Raw genomic sequence first — 20,298 nt, 5'->3', positions numbered from 1 at the left:
CGGGTTTTGTCTACTCTGTCATGTAATGTTTGGGTTTAGCATCTCAAAACTGAATTAACCATTTATTTATAGGTGAATAAGCTACGGAAAAGGGAGATTTAAAGTATCGCTCTTGGGATGGGGGTTAAAAATATATCCTGAGAAAAGTGCAGAGAGACAAATGCAAAGAGGTAAGAGGCAGGAAATCCTTTATTGAAGGGGTAAAGGCAGAGTCACAAACAGACTGTTTTCAAAGTTAAAAACAAATACAAACAAAAGGCTAAAAACCAGAAAATTATATTCCCCCCCCCCCCCCCCACCTTAAAATGAAAGTCCAAAGCTTAGTTTGGGTTGGATTTGTTATGCTTACACAGCCCGGTTGGCAATCGCACCCTGATTTGGGGGCACCAGGGAGGAGGGAGACACCAGTCTTACACCAAAGTGGTTAAACGACGAGCAGAGACGTCCCCTCTCCGAGCCCGCCGCGGGTTTCGGAGTGGGGATGTGGGAGCAGCATGTTAAAACACAGACAGTCTTTTTTTTTTTTTTTTTTTTAATTTTTCTTTTTTTTTTTTTCCCCTCTCCTTTCCAGACAGCTACTGTACAAAACCAAACAGAAATTTATAATAAATACCTAACACAAGAGGCTCAGTACATTGCTACAATCCTTCACTGAAGGGAAACATATATATACATATATATATCCTAATATATAACCTCTTTGACTTAAATCAGCGTAAAGACTACGTGTTTCTATGGGAAGGCTAGGGCAGGAATCCCACTTAGCATCACCCAGACCCCACACCTCAACCGAGCATCGCCGCCTGCGGTCCCCTCGTTCCCAGCGGGGTCCCCATCCTCCTCCTCGCAGGAAAAGCAGCAGGATTTGCCCGCGGCAGGGAGTTTTTGCATCTAGGAAGCTCCGGCTAAGCGACCGCGCAGTGAATATTAAAAAAAAAAAAAAAAAAAAAAAGGAAGAGACCCCTGGTGTGCACGACTCCTGTGTGATAAATACAGACGTTTTCCTTGGCACCGTCTCAGGCCAAAATTTCTGACCCATCCTAAATGCTGGTTACGGCGCTGGAGAGGAAACACACGCTGGCCTTTGAGTTAAAACCCTCGCAGACTCAAAGGGGAAAAAGAAAATCACCCTGCAAGGCTACATGACTTTAGCATCCAGCTATTTGTTAGAGCGAGAGAGGGCTTAAATTCCTGGAGATTAATTAGCAGACGCAGAACATTGCCCGAAGGTAGGTCTGAACGACAGCCCAAACAGCTCTGCATCCAAACTCTGCAGCTGGCCTTTATTTTTTTTTTCCTTTCCTTAAAAAAAAAAAAAAAGGGGGAGCCAAGCCCTCGGTACCCTCAGTCCTTGGCTGTAGCCCCCTTGGTTTCAATAGGAATCACCTACGGGAGATAAAAGCTGAGTATTTTGGGTTTTCTGACAGTTGGTAGGGTTTCTGGCAGGGCTTCGGGGGAGCAGCTCACCCCACAGCCCCATCCCGAACCTGTCTGGCCAGCGAGAAAACGAGCTTAGCTCAGACAAAAGGGACAAGAAAAAGGATTCGCTCCGCAATTGCAAATGGGGAAGCTCGGACATCGCAAAATCAAGTCGTCCTCCTCCAGCCCTTCTCCCCTTCCTATGAGAAAAAGGCTGTTCCCACTGGAAATTCAGCGTTTTGCTGCCAAAAGTGGAGCCAAGGCAGGGTACGGGCATCCGCAGGGAAGCGGCGAGGGGCATCGAGAGGGGAGCCTGGAGATACCGAATCGCTCGTCCGGCGATGGCAAAACCTTCCCCAAATTCCTTCCCCGCTCCCCAGGCACCGGCTGCTGCCAGCACACGATGGCGATCCCTTCGAAAGGGGGAAAGTTCAGGGACTGAGCAGCCGTCTGCGCCGAGGGCCAGACAGCGGCCGGCCTGGGGAGAGGGGGCCTGGCTGTTCCCCGCCGGGAAGGAAGAGCTCCAGCCTTGCCAGGCTCAGTTTTAGACCGAGAATTGCTCAAGCAAGGCTGGAGCCCGGCGCCAGATCCGAGCATCTTCACATATCCCGGGAAAGCGGAGGTGAAGAGCGGCACCGGTCACCGCGGCGGGCTGGGGAAGAGACTCGGCATCTGCAGATCCCGGGGCTCATCCCTGCTGCAAGCCAGGTTAGCAAATTATCACCAAAATTAAAGCAGAGCTGAGAAAATGAGCACGCAGGGGACTGAAAGCCAAGGATGGGAGAGGAAAGGCTGGCACACCCAAGCGTCCGCTCCAGAGGGGGAACGGGGTATCGCAATAGGCATTTCACAGTGAAAACACTGCAGAATTAGTAAATAATTAATCCTCACAGCAACCCTGCAAGCCAGATCAGGTGTAATTAAGCCACGGTTTTATAGCTGGGGAAATCGAGGCACGGGGTTGCAGCTCTAGGAATAACTCTGCGGATGCTGGGGGTGCTTGGAGGCAGAGGTTTGTCGCCTCGTAGATTATAAATCCAGCAGAAACCGCCATGACCACCTCGCCTGTCCTCCTGCCTAACGCGTGCCAGGGTCCGGCCCTCAGCTCATCCCCGCTCCCAGCTAAACCAGCGAGTTATCTCCCGAGCTAAACCCACAGCCGATAAAACGCTCCTCGTGCTCAAGGACACCCGCGCTGCTGCAGGGAGGGGACGGCAACCCAATCCAAGCCTTTTGCAAAGGGATCTTGATTGATTTTTATCAGCAAAGCCGCCCACCCTGGACCTCCTTGACCTGCAGCTGGGACGGGGTGATGGAAAAGCCAGGCTCTGCATTTTTTCCAGCAACAAACCCCAGCGAACCTTACAAATGGAGTCTGCAACCATGTTTAACAGCAGCTCTTTGGAAACACCCTACAGATACGCCCATTTGTCCCCTTAAATTACAACTTGCCTGCGAGCAGCCAGCCAGAGAGAAAGGAAGAAAGAAAGAAAAAGAAGTGATTCCTCCCCGTTTTGCCGCCGTTATTCCCCCCTCTGAGGTAGACGTCGATGGGGTGGGGATGAACCGCTGGAGAGTGGTTATTCGTCCGGCGAGCAAGCCCGCGGCATCCTCGCCGTCCTGCCCCGGCGCTGCCGGCACGGTGCATCGCCGCTGAGCCCGTCCTGGCTCAGCACTGCCGCAGCACGCAGGCGGCGGTGGCCGGCGGCGGCCCCGGCGAGCTGCACTTCTCCGGGGCGGTGATTTTCCCGGTGTAATCGATGCAAGAGGCGTTGCGTGTCCGCACGCCCTCACCGCAAGTTTGGGAGCAGGGGGACCAGGGACCCAGGCGCCAGAGAGGGCAGGGGACGTCTCCGCAGGGCTTGATGTCCTCGGGCTTGAGGGCTCTGTCGCAGGCGGAGGAGGTTTGACCCTCCATGTCCCGGCAATCCACCGTCCGCCTCTGCCAGCCGGAGCCGCACGTCTTGGAGCACTCGGACCAGTCGCCCAGGACCCACTGGGAGGTCAGCATCGGTCGGATGACGTTGGCCGACTTCTTCTCTTTGCCTTTCTGCTTGCTGAAAGGGACATCCTTGGGGATGAAGAAGGTGTACTTGACTTTTGGTGGGAAGATCTCGCTGGCGATGGTCAGCAGCTGGACGGTCAGGGGCTCCGGGAGCTGTCGGAAGCTCTGCAGCCTCTCCAGGGTCGTCAGGGAGCCGCTGTATTTCAGGATGGTCCCCTTAATGAGGATATCCTGCTCCATGGCCGAGATGGCAAAGTCTCCGTTCAGCAGGTACTTGCCCTCGAGGGTCCTCAGGGCCAGGTAATTCCCGTCGTGACGGACCCCGCGGTGGCTGCGCTGTTTGATGTCGATGTTGGTTGCTCCGGCGGGGATGGTGACGATATCGTTGTAGCCGTATCTGCGCGGGCCAAAGGGACACGGTTGTTTTCCTGGACTTATTAAGAGGAGACTCGTGCAGGGGATGGAACTTTGTGAGTGGGATCATGGCTCTGAAGCCATCTCTCTGTAACCCAGAGCGCTCAAGAGCTGGAAATATTGCAGTCGTGCCAGATGTGTGCTCGGCTGGAAGATTTTGCTGAATTACATGCAAAAATGAGCGATGCAATCAAAACGAACAGCCCCACGGTTACCAGCCTTGGTGGGAAATTCCCCTTACTCCCTTTCTTTTGAAATGGGTGAAGTGTTTGGGACTAAAAGCCTGGCTCTGCCCAGTGATGCTGAAGGATAGCCTCAGCTATAGATAGATATAGAACAGCAGAATAGAAGAGAGGCGGGGCGCTGCTGGCATTGTACGCACAGAGGATATGTACATTGGCCAGATGTTGCTGCTAAAACCAGATCAGCAGTTAAACAGTTAACCCAACAGACATCTCATATGGTAGATGACTTGATACTAACTGGAAAGCCTTTCCTAGAAGGCAGCAAGAACTATGGCAGCAAAACCATCCCTATCCATGGGCGGGCGTCTCTGCACCCCAGGCTCATCTTTGGAAGGGTTTTGCAGCCACCACCACGATGCAGAAGAGCTCCCGTTGGAGGGCACAGAGCACATTCCCATGCCGGGGGAGGATTTCCCCGCAAAGCCAGCCAGAGCCCATCCCCGGAGCACCACAGCTCCCGGGACAGCACCGGCAAGGCTTCGGTACTTGAACCCTCGGCACCCAGTGCTATGGTAATTACTTGCTACTATAATAAAATGCCACCCTGGTATGACTCACGCCGTGGGGCCGGCAGGATCATTTTCCACGCATCCCCACGGTTGATGCTGTGGCCGGTAATTAGGTTTAGAGTGTTTTGGAACAAAGCCTTCAGGTCAAACTCTGCCCTCAGTCACCCTGGCCTCCCTAACTCTGATCTCTTCTTGGCTGTAGCTACCATGCTAATCTCTCTTTAGTCAACCACAAACTGGAGAGTGGAAGCCCCATTTCAGCTGGCTCCCTGTAAGGAAACCATTTAGGAAATCTAATTTGACTGCGTGAGTCACCTCGCTGCACGGTCTTGGACGCGTTGGGCTTTTGTTACGATCTTTTCAACAAAAGCCTTAAATTCAGCTCTTTGGCAAAGCAACGGAGACCTTGGGCGAGGGAAGCGGCTGCCTCGATGCCCGTGTCCCAGCACTGAAATTCACCCCCAAGCCCAAGGAAAAGTTATTGAGTTATTTACATCCCACATCAGCCCTCGAAATACGTGTCGAGCTCGCTGCATTGCGGTGAGAGATGCTTATTGTGTACTCCTCGGGGCAGCAGATTTATTTGCAGTGGCGTACTGAGCCCATCGCCGGTGTCAGCACCGGCTATTATTTTAGGAAATAAACTCTGCTTAGCTTGCACAACGCTGCCCCGAAATAAACTTAGCGTAAGCTCCCGAGTTTGGGGAGGAAACCAGGCTGTTGCAAGGCCACCCGGCTGAGGGTGTCTGCACAGCTGGAAACGCCGGTTAACGGCACGGAGGGGAAGCCAAGCACTCCTCGAGTCCGGCTGCTGCAAGCAAGGTCTGCAGCTAGGTGCGATGCTTCAGGTGCGGAAAGCAAACCGGCTTTACGTGACCTAGGCGGAGTCCTAACGTTCCTAACCTAGGACTTTTGCAATAAATAAAAGAAGAAAGGAGAACGAGAGGGGAAGCTGGTTTCTCTCCCCCCAGCCCACCTCTGCAGACCCCTTCTCCCCGGCGCCTTACTTGGATCGGTTGAGCGAGCCGGATATTTTCCTGCAAGTCGAGCCGTTGCCGCCACACACCCCGCACTTGTCCAGCTTCTTGGAGGACCCCACTACGTGATCGCAGCCAGCCTTGATGCACTGGCCGTGGACGCAGATGGAGAGGGTCTCTGGTCCGCACAGCGTCCCATCGATCACCTAGGAAAGGGGGATGGAGAGGAGCAATTAGGGCATTTGATCTGAAACGGGGTAAAGAGGGGCGATTATCGTCACCAGGCTTACTTTGGCCTCAAAGACTTTAAATTCGCTCCTCCCCCTGGCTCGGCAAAAGAGCTTGCATCGGTCTCGGGGTGACACTCCCGCGTACTTGGGAACCCACTCCAGGCGATTCCCTTCCAGGTCCGTAAAGTTGTAGCTGTTGTACTTCTCGCACTGCTGCTCCCGAAAGCTTTTCCCTGAAAGGAAAGGTGAAACATGACCCAAAAGCCGCGGGAAGCCGGCAGGAACCGTCGTCCTCCTCGGCCGTTGCGGAGATGCAGGAGCGAGCCGAGGATAGCGGGAGCGGGCGGCGAGCGTGCAAGCAGAGGAGGGATGCCACACACCTCCCACCCAGCCGGAGGGGATCACAACCCCCAGCAAAAGGCTATTGCACCACCACCCCCACCCCCCCCAAAATACGAATATTCAAGGGAGAGTGGAGCAATCCCTGGCGATGGGTTCTGAAGAAACGGGGGCAGGAGGCGAGCGTGCATTTGGGAATTGCATCCTTTTGCTGTGCGGACGGGTGGCTTCGCAAAGCTGGGCTTACCGTCCGGCGGGCACTCGTTGGTGTGGCAGGACTGGTACTTGGCGCGCTGGCCCTCGCAGTACCTGCCGCCGTGCTGGGGCTTGGGGCTGTCGCAGTGGCGGTAGGAGAACTGCACGCCGCCGCCGCAGGTCCGGGAGCAGGAGCCCCAGGGGCTCCACGGGCCCCAGCCACCGTCCACCGCCGGCTGCAAGAGGTCACGAGAAGCTGCTAGATCCGTCCCCGAGCTCATCCATCCCCGGCTGCTCGCTCCCAGGGCGAGCAAAGGTCTGGAGCAACGTTAAAATCACCCCCCAGCTCCTCTCCCCACGTTGCCGGCCGGGGCGCTGATCCAGCAAAGCACTTAAGCACATACTTCACATGAAGTTATTACTGACTTCCACCAGTCTGTTCATGTGCTTAGAGTTAAGCTTGGGTTTAAGTGCTTTGCTGACTGACTCGGAAATCGCCGCTAATTCCCTCGGCAGGGCAAAAAGCGATGATTTAATTGCAGAACTGCGGCTGCTTGCTCTGGTTCAGACCAGCCTGAGCCTCGGCAAAAGGCACGGCAGCATTTATCTACGAGCTGGGCTTGCCAGTAATAAAGATTAACAAAAGGTGCTGTTGAAGGAAAGATATCCAGAAAACAAATCAGGCAAATCCAAAGCTAGTCCAGGAGACGGCAGGACCGGGGCCAGAGGTCTGGGAATCCCAAAAGGTCGAGCCCCAGCCCACTCGTCCCCAATCCCCCCCCTTACCTGGGGCTTCAGGGTGTCCTGCGGCACGCAGCGGCCGTCCCAGCACAGCCCACCGGCTTTGCAGGGGGTGCCGTCAGCCCACGGCAAGCTGCCGTTCTTGGTGTGGCAAAGGGGCTCCCCGCCGCCGGTCCTGCACCAGAGCTGGGCGCAGATGTCCTCCTCCGTGGTGTTGGGGCAGTGCTGGAAGTCCTTGCCGAAGATCTGCTGGCATTGCTGGTCCAGGCTGTACAGGGCTCCTTGGCCGGGCAGCTCGGTGGGCAGGGAGAGGGGGTCAGCCGGGGCATCGAGCAAGCAGTCGCCTGGGCAAGGCAGAGATGCATCAAGGTTTGACGCCATGGGTTGCACCAAGCAGGGCACCCCAAACCTCTGTCTGTGGCCTGTTTTGAACCCCCTTCATCCCACACACCCCTCAAGGTGTTGCAAAGAGCCTGAGCAATTAAGGAAAAGGCTTTCTGGAATGATGAAGCTCCTTACCGTGCCCTCCGTCCAGGAACTCGGTGAGGTACATGGCGCTGCACGGGGACCACGGCTGGGTCTTGTTCAAGTGGATGAAAAGAGGAGCCATCATATGGTGCTTGCCGAGGGGCCCGAAGAGCCGCTCACAGGTCTTGGAGTCATCGTGGGGCATGCTGAGCACGTGGCCTGGGGAGCAGAGGGCATCGGTGAGCCGCAGCCTCCCAGCCCCTGCTCTGCTGCAGATGATGCGTGGGCAGCTGGGAGCATCTATAAGTCACCAAGCAGTTCCTATTGCTGCAAAAGCTATTTGCGTCGACAAAGCAGAAGCGATAAACAAAACGGTGTGTGCGTGCTCTCTCTCAAAGGTACGGCCCGCTGTATGCAGGGCAAAGCAGCCCAAATTAGTCAGCGCATCTCTAGGAGTAGCAAACCAAGGGGGAGAAGTGCTCGGGCCCACGCCGTAGCTCATCGCATCAGGCAAGTGCACCAATTTACACCAACTCAGGGACTTCTAAGCGCGTTTGTTGGTGCAAACCAGTTTCTGCCGGTGCCAGAAGCTCCCCAGCGCTGTCCAAGGCTTGGCGGATGACACCCAGCCGGGAGATGCTGGTGCTGGGCTGTGCTACATCCCCTCCCAGCAGCGGGGCTGGCCAGGCCGGGCTGAAAAAGCAGAACCAACCCTTCCCCCCCCCCCGCCCCACCAGGGAAAGGATGCGTTACCCAGTTCGTGAGCCAGGGTGTAGGCTGCCTGCAGGCCCTCGTCCTCAATCACCGAGCAGCTTTTGTTGCGGTCGCACATGGTGCCGATATCCGCCACTCCCAGCGTGTCGCAGCTTTGGTGTCCGCAGAAGTCCTGTTTGCGAGCAGCACCGAGGGGGGGGGTAAGGCAGGGTGAAGGGGTCCCACGTTTGGTAGCCCCAACATCTCCAAGCAGAGCTGGGCAACCCACTGGGGCTCTGCACCCCAAATGCAACACACCCCCCCCCCCGCCCCGCATTGCTTTGCTGCAAGCTCCATCCTTTGCACGGTGGGGGAATCCCTCCTCTCCCTCCAGGGACACCTCAACCCCTTTCCTCTACCCCCCAGAGCATCACCAAGGGACCCTTCAGACCTGTCTCGTCAGCAGGATGGCGGTGTCATAGTGCTCCGGGTGCCGGTCGCTCGGGGGGTTGAACCTCTGCTGCCAGCTGCAGAAGTTGCGCAGGGTAAGCCCGCCGTTGTCAGACACCTCCGGCCCCGCCGCTGCCTCGTCCACCACCAGCACCTTCACCACCACCAGGTTGATGGAATTCTTCAGGCTGGGGTGCTTGTAGATGCGAGCCGCCATGGACATCAGGGTCAGGACGTGGTTCTGCGGGGAGAGAGAGGGGCAGGCAAAGCCTGGGTGAAACCTTTGCCGCGGGGCTCTTTTTTTTTTTCCCCGGTTAGGAAAGGAGAAATCAACCTCATTTTGACACCTACCACATCCAGACTGACTCAGGCACCCACCTGGGTTGATGGACTAAGTGCTGCCTTTTCTGTACGTGATGCTTTACACCTTGTGCCGGCGGGAAGGACGGGCAGGACATGCCCACCCCTGCATCCCCTTCTCCACCTGCCACGAACCCTTTGCACCCAGAAACCCTTCGGGAAAACCTCACGTGTCCCAGCGAGTGCTCTTGCATATTCCCAAAGCATTAACCCTGCCCTCGCCGCCCCGGGGCAGGAACCGCCTTGCGCACAACCTCCCGTGGGCGCAAAACCACCCTTGCACGGCTGTAAAAATCCTGCCCGCGCTGGTGGGCAGGGTTTGAACCCAACGTCCTCGGCGACAAACCGGGGCCAAAGCACTTTGACAGCCGAGTCTTTGTCCAGCAGCATCCCCTGCTCGGGCAACTGAGACAACCAGAGATTACTTAATATGTCAAACACGCCAGGGATGTTTAGGCTGATGTAAACATCTTATCGGAGCATCAAAATTCCTCCTCTGCTTGGCACCCGTTCACGGCCCCGGAGTCAGGAGAAAAAAATGCAGCTATTACACAATATAGTATTGGGAAAGAGAAAGTGGCTTCTCTCCTCCCCAGATGAATTACACCCCGTGGTCCCGCTTCAGCACCACTGTCTAATTAAACTGGAAGGACTCGGTGGAAGCCCTCTCGGACGGCTGTTTCGCCTAAAACCCGTGTTTCCTGAGCGGAGCTGGCTCTGCGCGCTCATCCATCACGATGCTGCCGGGACAGCGATATGCACAAAATGCCATTTTCTTAGCAAACAAGGGAGATGTTTAGGGAGATACGCCCCTCTCCTAACAGCAACGGCATATATGATGCACCGAGAGCCGCTCGCCCAGGGCAGTTGTAGCCATTTTAAATTATTCTGCCATACTTTATCCCACCGCCGGCAGTTCCACGCAAACAGATGTCTCGCTTCAGCAAGACGTATCCCAAGTCCTCCCCGGCTCATTATCCAAGGGCAGGCCCCGGCGAGGATGATGGGAGCGCTGAATAGAGTGGTTTATTTAGACTGGCCAGATCTCCACAACATGACTCACATCCCAGCCCGAAGCATGCAACAAATGTCACGGAGAAGTCACCACCAAGGCAAGAAACCCAGGCAAGATCCCCATGAGTGGTTGCTCCAGGGGACTGTTTACCCCACAGGGAAAGTCCATGGGGAACCTTCCTAAAAATAGCACAAAGCCTCCCTAAAATTACATGTGTGAAGACCTGGAAGGATGCGCTGGGGCTGCGCATCATGGGATCATCCCTCGTTTCCAAGGGAGCAAATCCTGCCCCGTCCTTTTCTAACTCGTTACAGGTTTCTCTCCACCCCGGTAGTTGTTACCTGGGAGCTCTCAGTCCCTACTGCAAACCCCCCAGGACACGGACCCTCACATCCTCAGGGTTACATCCAGCCAAGAAACTCAGCAGCAGGAGCGGAGGGACTCAGAAAACATCCGTCCGCCTTCCCTTTGTCTAGAAAGCAAAGACGGAAAGTGAACCGAACAAACAGCTATTTAGTGCAGATTAAAAGGTCAAATTCACTTGTTCCACCATCTGGTGTCTATTTATACCCATCCTTGGACCGTGTGGGAGCTGGTTGGGTTTCGGATGGACCCTGACTGCTCCGAGGAGAGCAGCAATCCACCTGCACTGCCTTGGCTTGGCCAAGGGTTTGGACCTGGGGCCAAAACCAAATTATGGGGTCCCCAGGGCTCAGGAGAGGCTGACTGAGCGCTTTTGGCCAACAACCGGCTGCGGATGAGTTGAATCCCGCTCGTCCCGTCCTCCCCGTGCCTTTGCAAACAGGCTGTGGGTTGACGAGCCACCCAGGAGGGAATGTCGCCTTCTCCAGGGTTTCCTTCCCGGCATCGAGGCTGAGGATGTGGGTGTCGGGATCAGATGTGGGGCAGCCACGGGGTTGGGTTTGGGGAGCCCCGAGGTGGAAACGGACTGGTTGTCTGCCTCCTTGCAAGGCACCGCAGCACAGCAGACGCAAGGCGCTTCCCCGCCATCTCCAACCAGCGTCCCAGGAGATCCTGGCAGGATTTCTGTCCAGCTGGTAAATACAGCTGGAAAATCAGCCCCTTACCTGCTCTGGGGGGAGAGGACACCAGCCCAAGCCTGAGAGGATGGCGGGAGCATCCCTCCTCTGCCCCATTGCAGGGCTTGTATGGCCAGGCACGAGCATCGCAGCTGAGCCACCCCGCTGCAGAGGCAGCGCAGGGGTTTCTACTGCCCGGCGATGCCCCCCAAACCCTCCTACCTCTTTTTTCCCCAGCTGCAATCCTTGGCTCCCTCTGGTCTCGAGAAGATCAACTTCTACCCATTCCCCCCCCACCTCAAAATGAGGGGGGATGCCTTTTGTCCGACACACCTGCATTACAGTAGCTCCGATATCCCTCCTGCCACAGCATCGCTGCTGCTGGGAGAGCCCTAAGCCAGGCACGCGCAGGTACCACTGGCATGGCCCGACGCGAGACTGCCAGCAGCAAACAGCACATGCAGAGGGTTAGCAATGGAAAAAAAGTAAATATAAATCAGAGCATGGGGAACCGAAGTGGTTGTTTTTAACCTGAAAATGTATCACTTTCTGATACAGGCTCTTGCAAAATCTCTGCTGACATTCTCCTTCGTGGGAACCACTCAGAAGCTGAAATCTGCAGAGATCCCCAAACTTTGTTTTGTTTTTTTAAATTATTATTATTTTTGGGGGGAGAAACTGCTCTTACACAGACACTAACTGTTATTGTGGTATGCACGTAATGATCGGCTATCGCCGGACCCACCCAATGCAGAAGGGTGGCAGGGAGCACCCATACAACACCCTGGCGCAACTCGCCTCCCTCCGACACGCTCCGCAGCTCGTGGAGATTAATGCTCAACCTGACCTGGGGCTGTAGATTTGTTTGTTTGTTCATAGGGTTGTTGGGTTTGGGGTTTGTTTTTTTTTTTCCCCCTCCTTTCTCCCTAGGAGCCAGCATTTCTCGGGGGGGGGGGAAGAAAAGAAAAGCTGAGATTTCTGGAGTGCAGACAGATGGAAGGAAGAAAACACAGGGTCAGATGCGAGGGCTGCCCAGCTTTTAAAAAACAACTGGTAAAAACATATCCCAGCCTGTCTCTCTCCCCTGAAGCGACGTCTGCGTGCTGGCCCCCTGGCTCAGATACCCGCAGCGGCCGGCGGCTGCCCTGCCAGCCTCCTCCTGCGGTTTGAAGCCCAGGCCAAGAATTTCCTTGCAAAAATGTAGGCGGCAGCCAAGGGAAGTGGGGGGCAAGCCAGAGGTGAGGGGGACACCTTGCCAGCCTGCCGGTGTGCCTGGCTGCCCTCCTGCCTTCCCGGCTCTCTGCCCCAGTCCTTTTCTGTTTGCCACATGATTTCCCCCCCCCCCCAACCTTCTCTTGCCCTCTTTGCTGGACATTTGGGGCTGACCAGCAAAAGAAGCAATCACCCCTTTTCGGGGCAGGGGAAACTGAGGCACACGCAGAGCTGCCACCCCCTCTTCGCAGGCACGGATGCAGAACACAAAGCAAAACCCCGTCCCAAGAGCATCCCGGGGCAGGAGCGCTGCAGTTTGCAATCGCTCCTGGGCTGCTTCGGTGGGAGCCGGCTCCCTTCACGCTGCGCCTTTCATACCGAAGCCCTTGATAATCAGCGGTCACCGCGCCAGCGGCAGGGCTGAAACGCGGCAGCTGTTTAACATTATGGGGCGACGCGAGGAAGCGAGTGCATCGGCCAGGGGAATATTTAGGGAGGCTGCCCGGTCCTCTGACCCCTTGCACCAAAGCGGATGCAGGCTCGGGGTCACACCCGGGGGACAAATCCCAGAGGAAAAGCACCAGCAATGCTGGCGGATGGCAGCATCAGCGCAGGTCCCCCTTTGCTTTGCAAAGATCCCCTTTAATCCCACGCCGGTTGCCTTTGGGATGGGCTCAGGAGGGGCCGGCTCCTTTTGTCAAGGGATTAAGCGAACTCACCCGCTCAAGCTGCAAAATATCCTAAAGCGAGCCTAGGAGCTGGACACAAGGGGACCTGAGGCTCCAGGGTGGCTTTGGCTTTACCTCCAAGGTCACTTTGACGGTCGATCCGTGTGTGGGACAGCCGGCAGTGGGACCCCAGCAGTGCCCCGTGCCGCCCACTCCAGCACCCACCTGGTCTTAGAAGGAAGGGATTGCAACAGCGCTCCTAAAACCTCATAAATCTGCCTGGAAAAACCACAGAAGTCAGGCGAGGAATCCCAGCTTAATCAGACTGATCTGATTTTGCCGTGGTCCTCAGTCATTACCAGCTCTTGGAGTCACAGACTCCTTGCTTGCAAGAGCAAGGGGGGAAGAAAAGGGGATCGTAGCCATCATGTTTGCAGAGGAAAGCTTGGAAACGTGTCTGATCTGTGCCCAAGAGACTGGAGAAATCCCACCACAGGAATCCGATTCTGCTGCCAACTGGCTGGGGATGCTGCGGCCGGTTTTTGTAACCGCCTGGTGCTTTAGGTGTCTCGGCAAACATCCCCTGAGACTTGCAGAGCATCTCCGCAAGTGCAGCCTGCGCTGCAGGTGCTCAGCCCGCATGCCCTTTTCCTGCACGTCAGAAGGATTAGCCCCTACACTGTCTCCTGCCTCAGTTTCCCATACTCAAAACCACCACTTAATTCTGTTAGTGATGCTCGCCATCCTTTTTTTAAAAGCGTTTTGGGTCCTCTGCAGGAAAAACAAAAGATAACTTGTGTGTCCAGCCCGGAGCCTCACACCCATCCCTATATGAGGGGGGGGGGTGTCTTCCTAAAAACTGCAGGCAGGTCGCATCCTGCCAAGTCCTCCACGACCTGCCGGCTGCTCACAGGTGGTTTTGCTCAGCACTGTCCTGCTGCTAACACTCCCCAAATACCCCATCCCCTGCAATCATCAAGCCAGAAGAATGATTAAAGCCCCAAATTTCAGGTCTGGTTCTGCTCTCACTTCATCATTTCCTCCTGGTTTACCTGAGTGTTGATGGAGGCGGAATTAAACTCTTGTTATCTAAATTAGATTAACAGCTGAGCTATAATGGCTCAGATTGATTAGAAATAAATCATTAATAGCATTCTCCTAACAGCATGACATTGATTATAACTTGCAACGCTTGAACGCATCTTACGGTGACTATCTTCTACTTGAGCTGTTACAGCTTATGCAAGAAAATAACTGGGAATACAAACAATGCTTCCGACCTTTAATAAATATTTGGTAATTAAAGTGTGGTTATGGGAAGAAAAGTCACTATATAAAGATGGTTTCTTCTGACTCAACGTTTCTGCTCCCTGGGCATCTCCTAGTCAGCTCTCTAAGATCTCACCAGCATGAGCAAGTCATCACTTTTTTTTGGCCCACAAAATGTAGGTATTTAGGGAGAAGCGAGACGGCTATTTGGTCTCCTGAGTTAGCAGCAACTGTGCTTCTCCCTGCATTTTTGTTGCTGAGAACAAAAGACACAGAAACACAGCAGGTGACTTTTTTTTTTTTTTTACTGCTACAGGAGAGCTGGTTGAAGTTTTCTCCCAAATACTTAAATACATTATTGCCCTGTTCATCCAAAACGAGATCTTTAAAGGCTCCCTTCCCATCAAGAAATACCCCGAGAGGTGACACAAAGATACTGCTCTTGGGGACAAAGAGGAGACGATGGTAAAATGGGAGCCAAGCAGACTGGAAAGTCACTGATAACGAAGGAGGGAGCTGTCATGGACCTACCAGGCAGCATCACCCACCCCCAGGGCTGTACCAGCCAAACCAGGGCAGGGTACCAGCGTTTCAGCCCCTTGGTTGTGTATACGTGCAGCTCAGCAGCCTTCCGAGAGCTGCCCTGGCACAGATTTACCCAGAGGGCTGTTGCTTTTTCCCCAGCTCAAGCTGGGCATTATGAGGGTCACCCCCCCGCCAAAAAAAAAAAAAATATCACCTTATTTGTAGCAGGAGGCAGACCCTCGGGTGTTGCTTTAAAACCATCGGGTGCCCAGCTGGCTGCAGAAGATGCAATACCCTGTTTTTCCTGTCCTCTTGGGGAATCCGAGACCAGCTTCACACTACGGGGAGAGTCATTTCCACCACCGTTTTTATACCCGTTGCTTAAAAATTCAGGTTACTCCATTGCAAACTCTATTTGTGACTACCGTGAGCTCTGGGGGGGTTGTCTCCAAGTGCAGCATCCGTCGCTCCTTGACCCTCTGCTATCTGTTCCTGCCAGCCTGGCTCGGTGGCATGCAAGCAAAACCAAGCAAGGGGCAAAACCTGAGTGATGCTGAGCAGCTGAAATCAGCTGGAACTCCAAGGTTTAGCATTTCTCAAGGTCTGGCCCTGCCTGAGCAGGGCTGGACTTAAAACACTGCTTTATTAGGAGTGGAAAAGCTGGATGAAGCCCCCAGGGGAAGGATAAAGCGGGCAGAAATGGCAAAGCCAGGCTGCCAAAGTGCAGCCCCTGGTTTCAGCTGCCCGACTGCTCCCCGCTGAGCTCCAGCTTCAGGGACTCTTCTAACAGCCCCGTACCCAAACAACCCACCGGAGAGGATGAGCAGCTTCGGTGCACAGTTATCCCTCGCAAAGACCCGAGTGCGTTTCAGACCATGCAAACCTGAATTTGGACCCGAGGTCCCGACCAACCCATCACTGCAGGGAGCATGGCGGTGGGGAGCTGGCTTTGCAAGAGGCATGAAAAATAACCTGGTGCCGATGAAAGCAGCTGGTCAACAGCCCTGGAGATGGATCTGGGGGGGGGGTTAGAGGCCAGGATCTCCGCTCCCGGGGTCTCCACAAAGCCTGCCCGCGGCCAGGGTCTCCGCAGCCGGAGCATGTTTAAGGAGGGGGAGCGTTTCTGGCGGTGGTGGCTGGGGGAAAGGGTTGTTCGTGCATCTGCTCGGCTGTTAACAGGTGGCTCAGGAGCAGGACTGTGCATTACTCAGCCCCTGGTTTATTTACTATCTGGCCCGAGCTCCTATCCGGGAGGGAGTTAAGCCCATCGCTTTGCAGCACAGCTCTTTCCCTGTAGCAAGAAAGGCATTAACCCCCTCTGTCCCTCATCTTTAGGGACACCAGACTGATGGGACATCACGGTGTTCAGCCTGTGCAGACACTGGCTCCCTGGGATGGATGCTGGGTCTGGGAAAGGGTCCCCAAACACCGACCGAACCCCGTAGATGAACCCTGCAGCCTTTGCCCCAGGGATTTAGGGCCCCTACACAGCAAGGAAAGGTGGGGACAGAGCCAAGGTCCCCCACCTGGTCCCCAGCTCTACTCGCTCACCCAAGGTGGTCCCGGGAGGGGTGGGGGGGCCCGGCAGCGGGCAGCCCCGGGGGAGGCGGCAGAGCCAGCGGGCTGGGGACACAGGGGAGGGGGACAGGAGAGGCAGCGGGGACGGAGGGGTGGAGGAGGTGGAGAGGCAGCGGGGATGGGGACAGGAGGGGACAGAGGGATGCAGGGGGGACGGAGGATGGAGGCAGAAAGGGACGGAGGGATGGAGGGGGGATGGAGGGGGGACGGAGGGATGGAGGGGGGACGGAGGGATGGAGGACACCGCCAGCCCTTACCTCCACGTCCTCCCCGTAGAAGCGCACCATGGAGGCATCAGCCACCAGCAGCGTCTCCACGTACCGCGCCTGGGAGACGAAGCGCTTGGCTCGGCGGAGCGGCTCCCCGGGACCGGCGGCGGCAGCGGGGGGGGCGCCCGGCGGGGCGGCGCGGCGCCGGAGGCGGTGCAGGCGTCTCCAGGGCGGTCCGGGCGAGGGATGCCCGAGCGGCTGCAGCTCGTAGGCCGCCCCGTCGAGGAGGAAAGCGGCGCGGAGGCCGCCTCCGCCGCAGCGGCTGAGCACGGCGGGGGCGTCGGGGCTCCCCTCGACGGCTCCCGCGTAGAAGCAGCCCCGGCGCGGCGGGCTCCGGCCCGGCGGCCGCCGGCCCCCCAGGCGCTGGAGGCGGAGGCGGGGGGCCAGGAAAGCGGCGTCGGGGCGGAGGCGGAGGACGACGGCGCGGCCGAAGGCGGCCAGCCGCAGGGCCAGCTGCCCCGGCGGTGCGGGCAGGCGGGCGGGCAGCAGCGGCTGCGCCTCCCGCGGAGGCGGCGGCAGCGCCCACGCGTGGCACAGCAGCAGCAGGTGGAGCGGAGCCCGGCCCCCCAGCAGCGCCCGCCGCCCCATCGCCCGGCCCTGCCGCCCCGCCGGGCTCTCGGCGGCTCCCCCGCAGCCTCCGCGCCGGCTGCGGAGCCCGCTGTATTTATACTTTCTCCCCCCGGCTTTGACATAAGAGGTTTATTTTTGATCTCTCGCTGTTCCCCACTCCCCTCCCCTGCCAGCCAGAGCCTGGGGGAGGAGGAGAAGCGAAAGAGAAAAAAAAAAAAGAAAAAAAAAAAAAGAAAAAAAAAAGAAGCGGCAGCAGAGGAAAAAAATAAAAAACCCACAAGAAAAAAAAAAAAAAACAAACCAGCCCACTTTTGGATGCGATTTGAGGCCAATCAGGCGCCGGCAGCCCCGCCTGCCTCCAAGTGTCAACTCCAGCCTGTTACTCTCCCAGCATTAACCCCTTCAGCCCAGCCTCTGTCCGCCCGCCCGCCGGGGCCTGATCCTGCCCAGGCGGGCAGCGGAGGGGCTCGGGGAGGTGGTCCTGCCCCAGGGGCAGGGGACTGGCACTCGGTTTCCCTCCCCACCGTAGGAGGATTTGCCGCGGGGGGGGGTGTGGGGTGTGATTCCTCTCCTGCTTCCCCCAGCATCCCTTCGCTGCTGGGAAGAGCCAGGCCTTTGCCAGCTGGGGAGCATCTCGTTTCAGCCTGCGAGGCAGAAGGTGCCTCGGGGAGGTTTCGCCCCGCGGTTCCCATGTCCTTCGCTTAGCCGGGGACAGAGAGGGCTTTGGGCCCCGGGGAAAGCTCCAGCGGTGACACATACGAGGAGGTTTCCATGCCCTGAACGAACAGCTGGGTCCACGTGGGGTTTCCTCCGGCTGGAATAAGGCAACGGGCTGAATCAGACTTGTGAAAAATACCTATGAGAATAAAACAATGCAGACAGCTCCTCCTGTCGCTTTTTTTTTTTTTGGCGAGGGGGGCTGTGATGTTGTGCCACTTCATTTAAAAGCCAGATCTCCCCCTTTCAGATCGAGTTTTGCTTCCCATCCGCATTCCCTTGCAGTGAGTGACAATCCTACAGGAGTCTAAAAATCTCAGGCCGTAAAACCAGGTAGCTATTGTCATGTACTCAGTGTTGGCAAACATCAGGAGATGGGCAGAAACACGCTGTCCCTGGCTGGGAACCCGCTCAGCACCAGGGAACAACCAGCTGTAATGGAGAAAGGGAAATTACTCCTTCTACATTACTCCTTCTTTCCTCTCAAGCCTTCCTTCCCCATTAGTTCATGAGATTCCTGGCCTCTGGAGCGCCCTTTGTGCAGCACTGAGATATCCCAGGATGTCCTTGCCGCAGTCCGGGGCTGGTGGGTCCTATCCTGCTCCATACCCTGATTTTCTAAACCTTTTACAGGTTTACAGCACACGCTCAGGACCGGGCTTGTGCTCCTTTAACCTTGCCGTGGATGCAAGCCCAAGGACCAGCTCCTCTGCGCTGCGGGGCTGGGGTTTTTTTTTTTCCCCTTAGCCTAATCCTAAAATGATCTGAAAGGGTAAAGCACCTCGGGATTCCTGGGAAACCAGAGTCCAGCCACGGCTGAGCAACGGGGCGCAGGGTTAAAGGCTGCTCTCCCTTTACTTGAGGGTGTATTTACATCTGCCTCGCTATTATTATCTCCGCTTAAAAAGCCACATCCCTACCTATATAGTAAACACAGCCCTGGCTCTAAATAGCAGCACTGCCCTGGGGCCAAGGCTCTGATTACTTCGTCTTTTTAAAGCGTGGTTTTTGCGACCGTAGGAGGGGAGGAAATAATAATTTAAAAAAAAAAAAAAAAAAAGCAACCCCAGGCACGGTGTAGTTCGGTCTGGGACATCTCTCCAGGGCTGCGTATCGAATGTGTTCCCTCGACACCCAGCGCCTTGGCTGCTCTCCTGCGGCAGCAGCCGGCTCCGGCCGCAGCCCCCTCCTCTCCTGGCAGGGAGCTGAGCCTGCAGCTGGAGCGGCTTCTTCGTAGTGGCCAGGGTGGGTTTTCCTCCCTCTGCAGCTTCGCTGGGCTGGGGAGAAAACACAGTTTGCGTTTTAAAATCAGAAGGAAAGCGCAGAGGCAGGGCCAGAAGCCAAAAGTGAGCCCTGACTCTGCCTCCTCCAACCCCAAACCCCGCTGAAGGTGCCTGCACAGGCGTGCACCTCACTGGGCTTTGCTTTGCCGTGAAGCACAGGAGGGTAGGCGAGGAGAGGTGGTGCCCCTGCCCTGAACTAGGACAGGTAAGGCTGCAGGCAACACAGGGCACGTCTTTCCAACAGGATGCAATTTATTCCCGGCTTTCCGCTCTCAGAGCTGCATCTTTGATCTCGGAGGACACGCTTGCATCTTAGCTTGAAGGCACCGCTGGTTTTCATTAGCGGCTCGCTCTGCAAACGGTAGCTGGAATTTCTTGCAGCCGATACGAGCCTCGCCAGGCTCGTTACGAACCAGCTCGAAGGCACGCTGGGAGACAGCAAAACCTCACCTGGCTGCCCCTCTGCCTCTCCTCCCAGCAGAGGATGAGGCACCCCAAGCCTTTTCGGGGTTTCTGCTTCTTAACCTACTGCCACCAAACCTTGCCTGCCACTCGGGGCTGCGGCTCCCATTTCTATGGGGCTGTCTGAGCATGTGAAAGCCATTAACTCCCTAGTCACTGTGATTTAAAGACCCTTTTGATCAAACAGCTTGCAAACGTCTGCCCCGTTCCCCTCTGCATGTCCCCAGCTCTGCAAAGCCAGACAGCGGGGCAGTTCCCTCTCGCATCCTTCCCGGAGGGCAAAACCCTGCGCTCCTGCCGCCCAGCACCCATCTCCCAGGGGAGTTTTGGCTGCCAGGATGAGGCCCCACGTTGCATTTGCTGTTCCTGCTCTGCGGCAGCGAGATTGTCCCGTTTCGGAGGTCTCTGGGATGCTTTGTTGTGCCCTCCTTGCTCTGCAAATGGGCTCGCATGCAAATTTGCAGTGCCAGGCTGGTGTTTTAGGTATTCCCCTGTTTGCTTTGTCCTCAGCCCAGGGAAAACATTTGGGAGAATTATTTGAGCTATCAACAAAGCAGCTACAATCCCCCAAAATATTACCACTAGGTGACAGTGCCGCCCCACGCTGCGTGGTGGGAAACCCTAAATCCATCCCTGCGAGTTTGC

The 20,298-nt window shown here is 56.2% G+C and overlaps 1 protein-coding gene across 1 annotated transcript; it reads right to left on the bottom strand.

Moving 5' to 3' along the window:
- Positions 1–289: 289 nt before the first annotated feature.
- On the bottom strand, positions 290–17,209 carry ADAMTS8 (ADAM metallopeptidase with thrombospondin type 1 motif 8). The gene is made up of 9 exons (XM_076358366.1): positions 16,610–17,209; positions 8,687–8,926; positions 8,296–8,428; positions 7,594–7,761; positions 7,120–7,418; positions 6,386–6,569; positions 5,860–6,032; positions 5,600–5,775; positions 290–3,821 (listed from the first exon to the last, which is right to left on the bottom strand). Exons 1-9 carry the CDS (start codon positions 17,207–17,209, stop codon positions 3,089–3,091), a joined length of 2,706 nt encoding a protein of 901 aa, XP_076214481.1. The 3' UTR covers positions 290–3,088.
- Between the last annotated feature and the right edge of the window lie 3,089 nt (positions 17,210–20,298).

Source organism: Aptenodytes patagonicus, chromosome 23 (assembly GCF_965638725.1).
Source record: "Aptenodytes patagonicus chromosome 23, bAptPat1.pri.cur, whole genome shotgun sequence".
Taxonomy (NCBI): Eukaryota; Metazoa; Chordata; class Aves; order Sphenisciformes; family Spheniscidae; genus Aptenodytes; species Aptenodytes patagonicus.
The sequence above is the reverse complement of the archived record's forward strand: the minus strand, read 5'-3'. Positions and strand labels throughout refer to the sequence as shown.

What these genes read in the sequence shown, in the direction of transcription:
- ADAMTS8 (XM_076358366.1), bottom strand. Translation starts at nt 17,209, where the DNA reads ATGGGGCGGCGGGCGCTGCTGGGGGGCCGGGCTCCGCTCCACCTGCTG. An exon ending in CACCCTGGCTCACGAACTGG is followed by an intron (nt 7,762 to 8,295) that starts GTAACGCATCCT and finishes TCTGCTCCCCAG; the next exon opens with GCCACGTGCTCAGCATGCCC. An exon ending in TTAAAGTCTTTGAGGCCAAA is followed by an intron (nt 5,776 to 5,859) that starts GTAAGCCTGGTG and finishes CCCCTTTCCTAG; the next exon opens with GTGATCGATGGGACGCTGTG.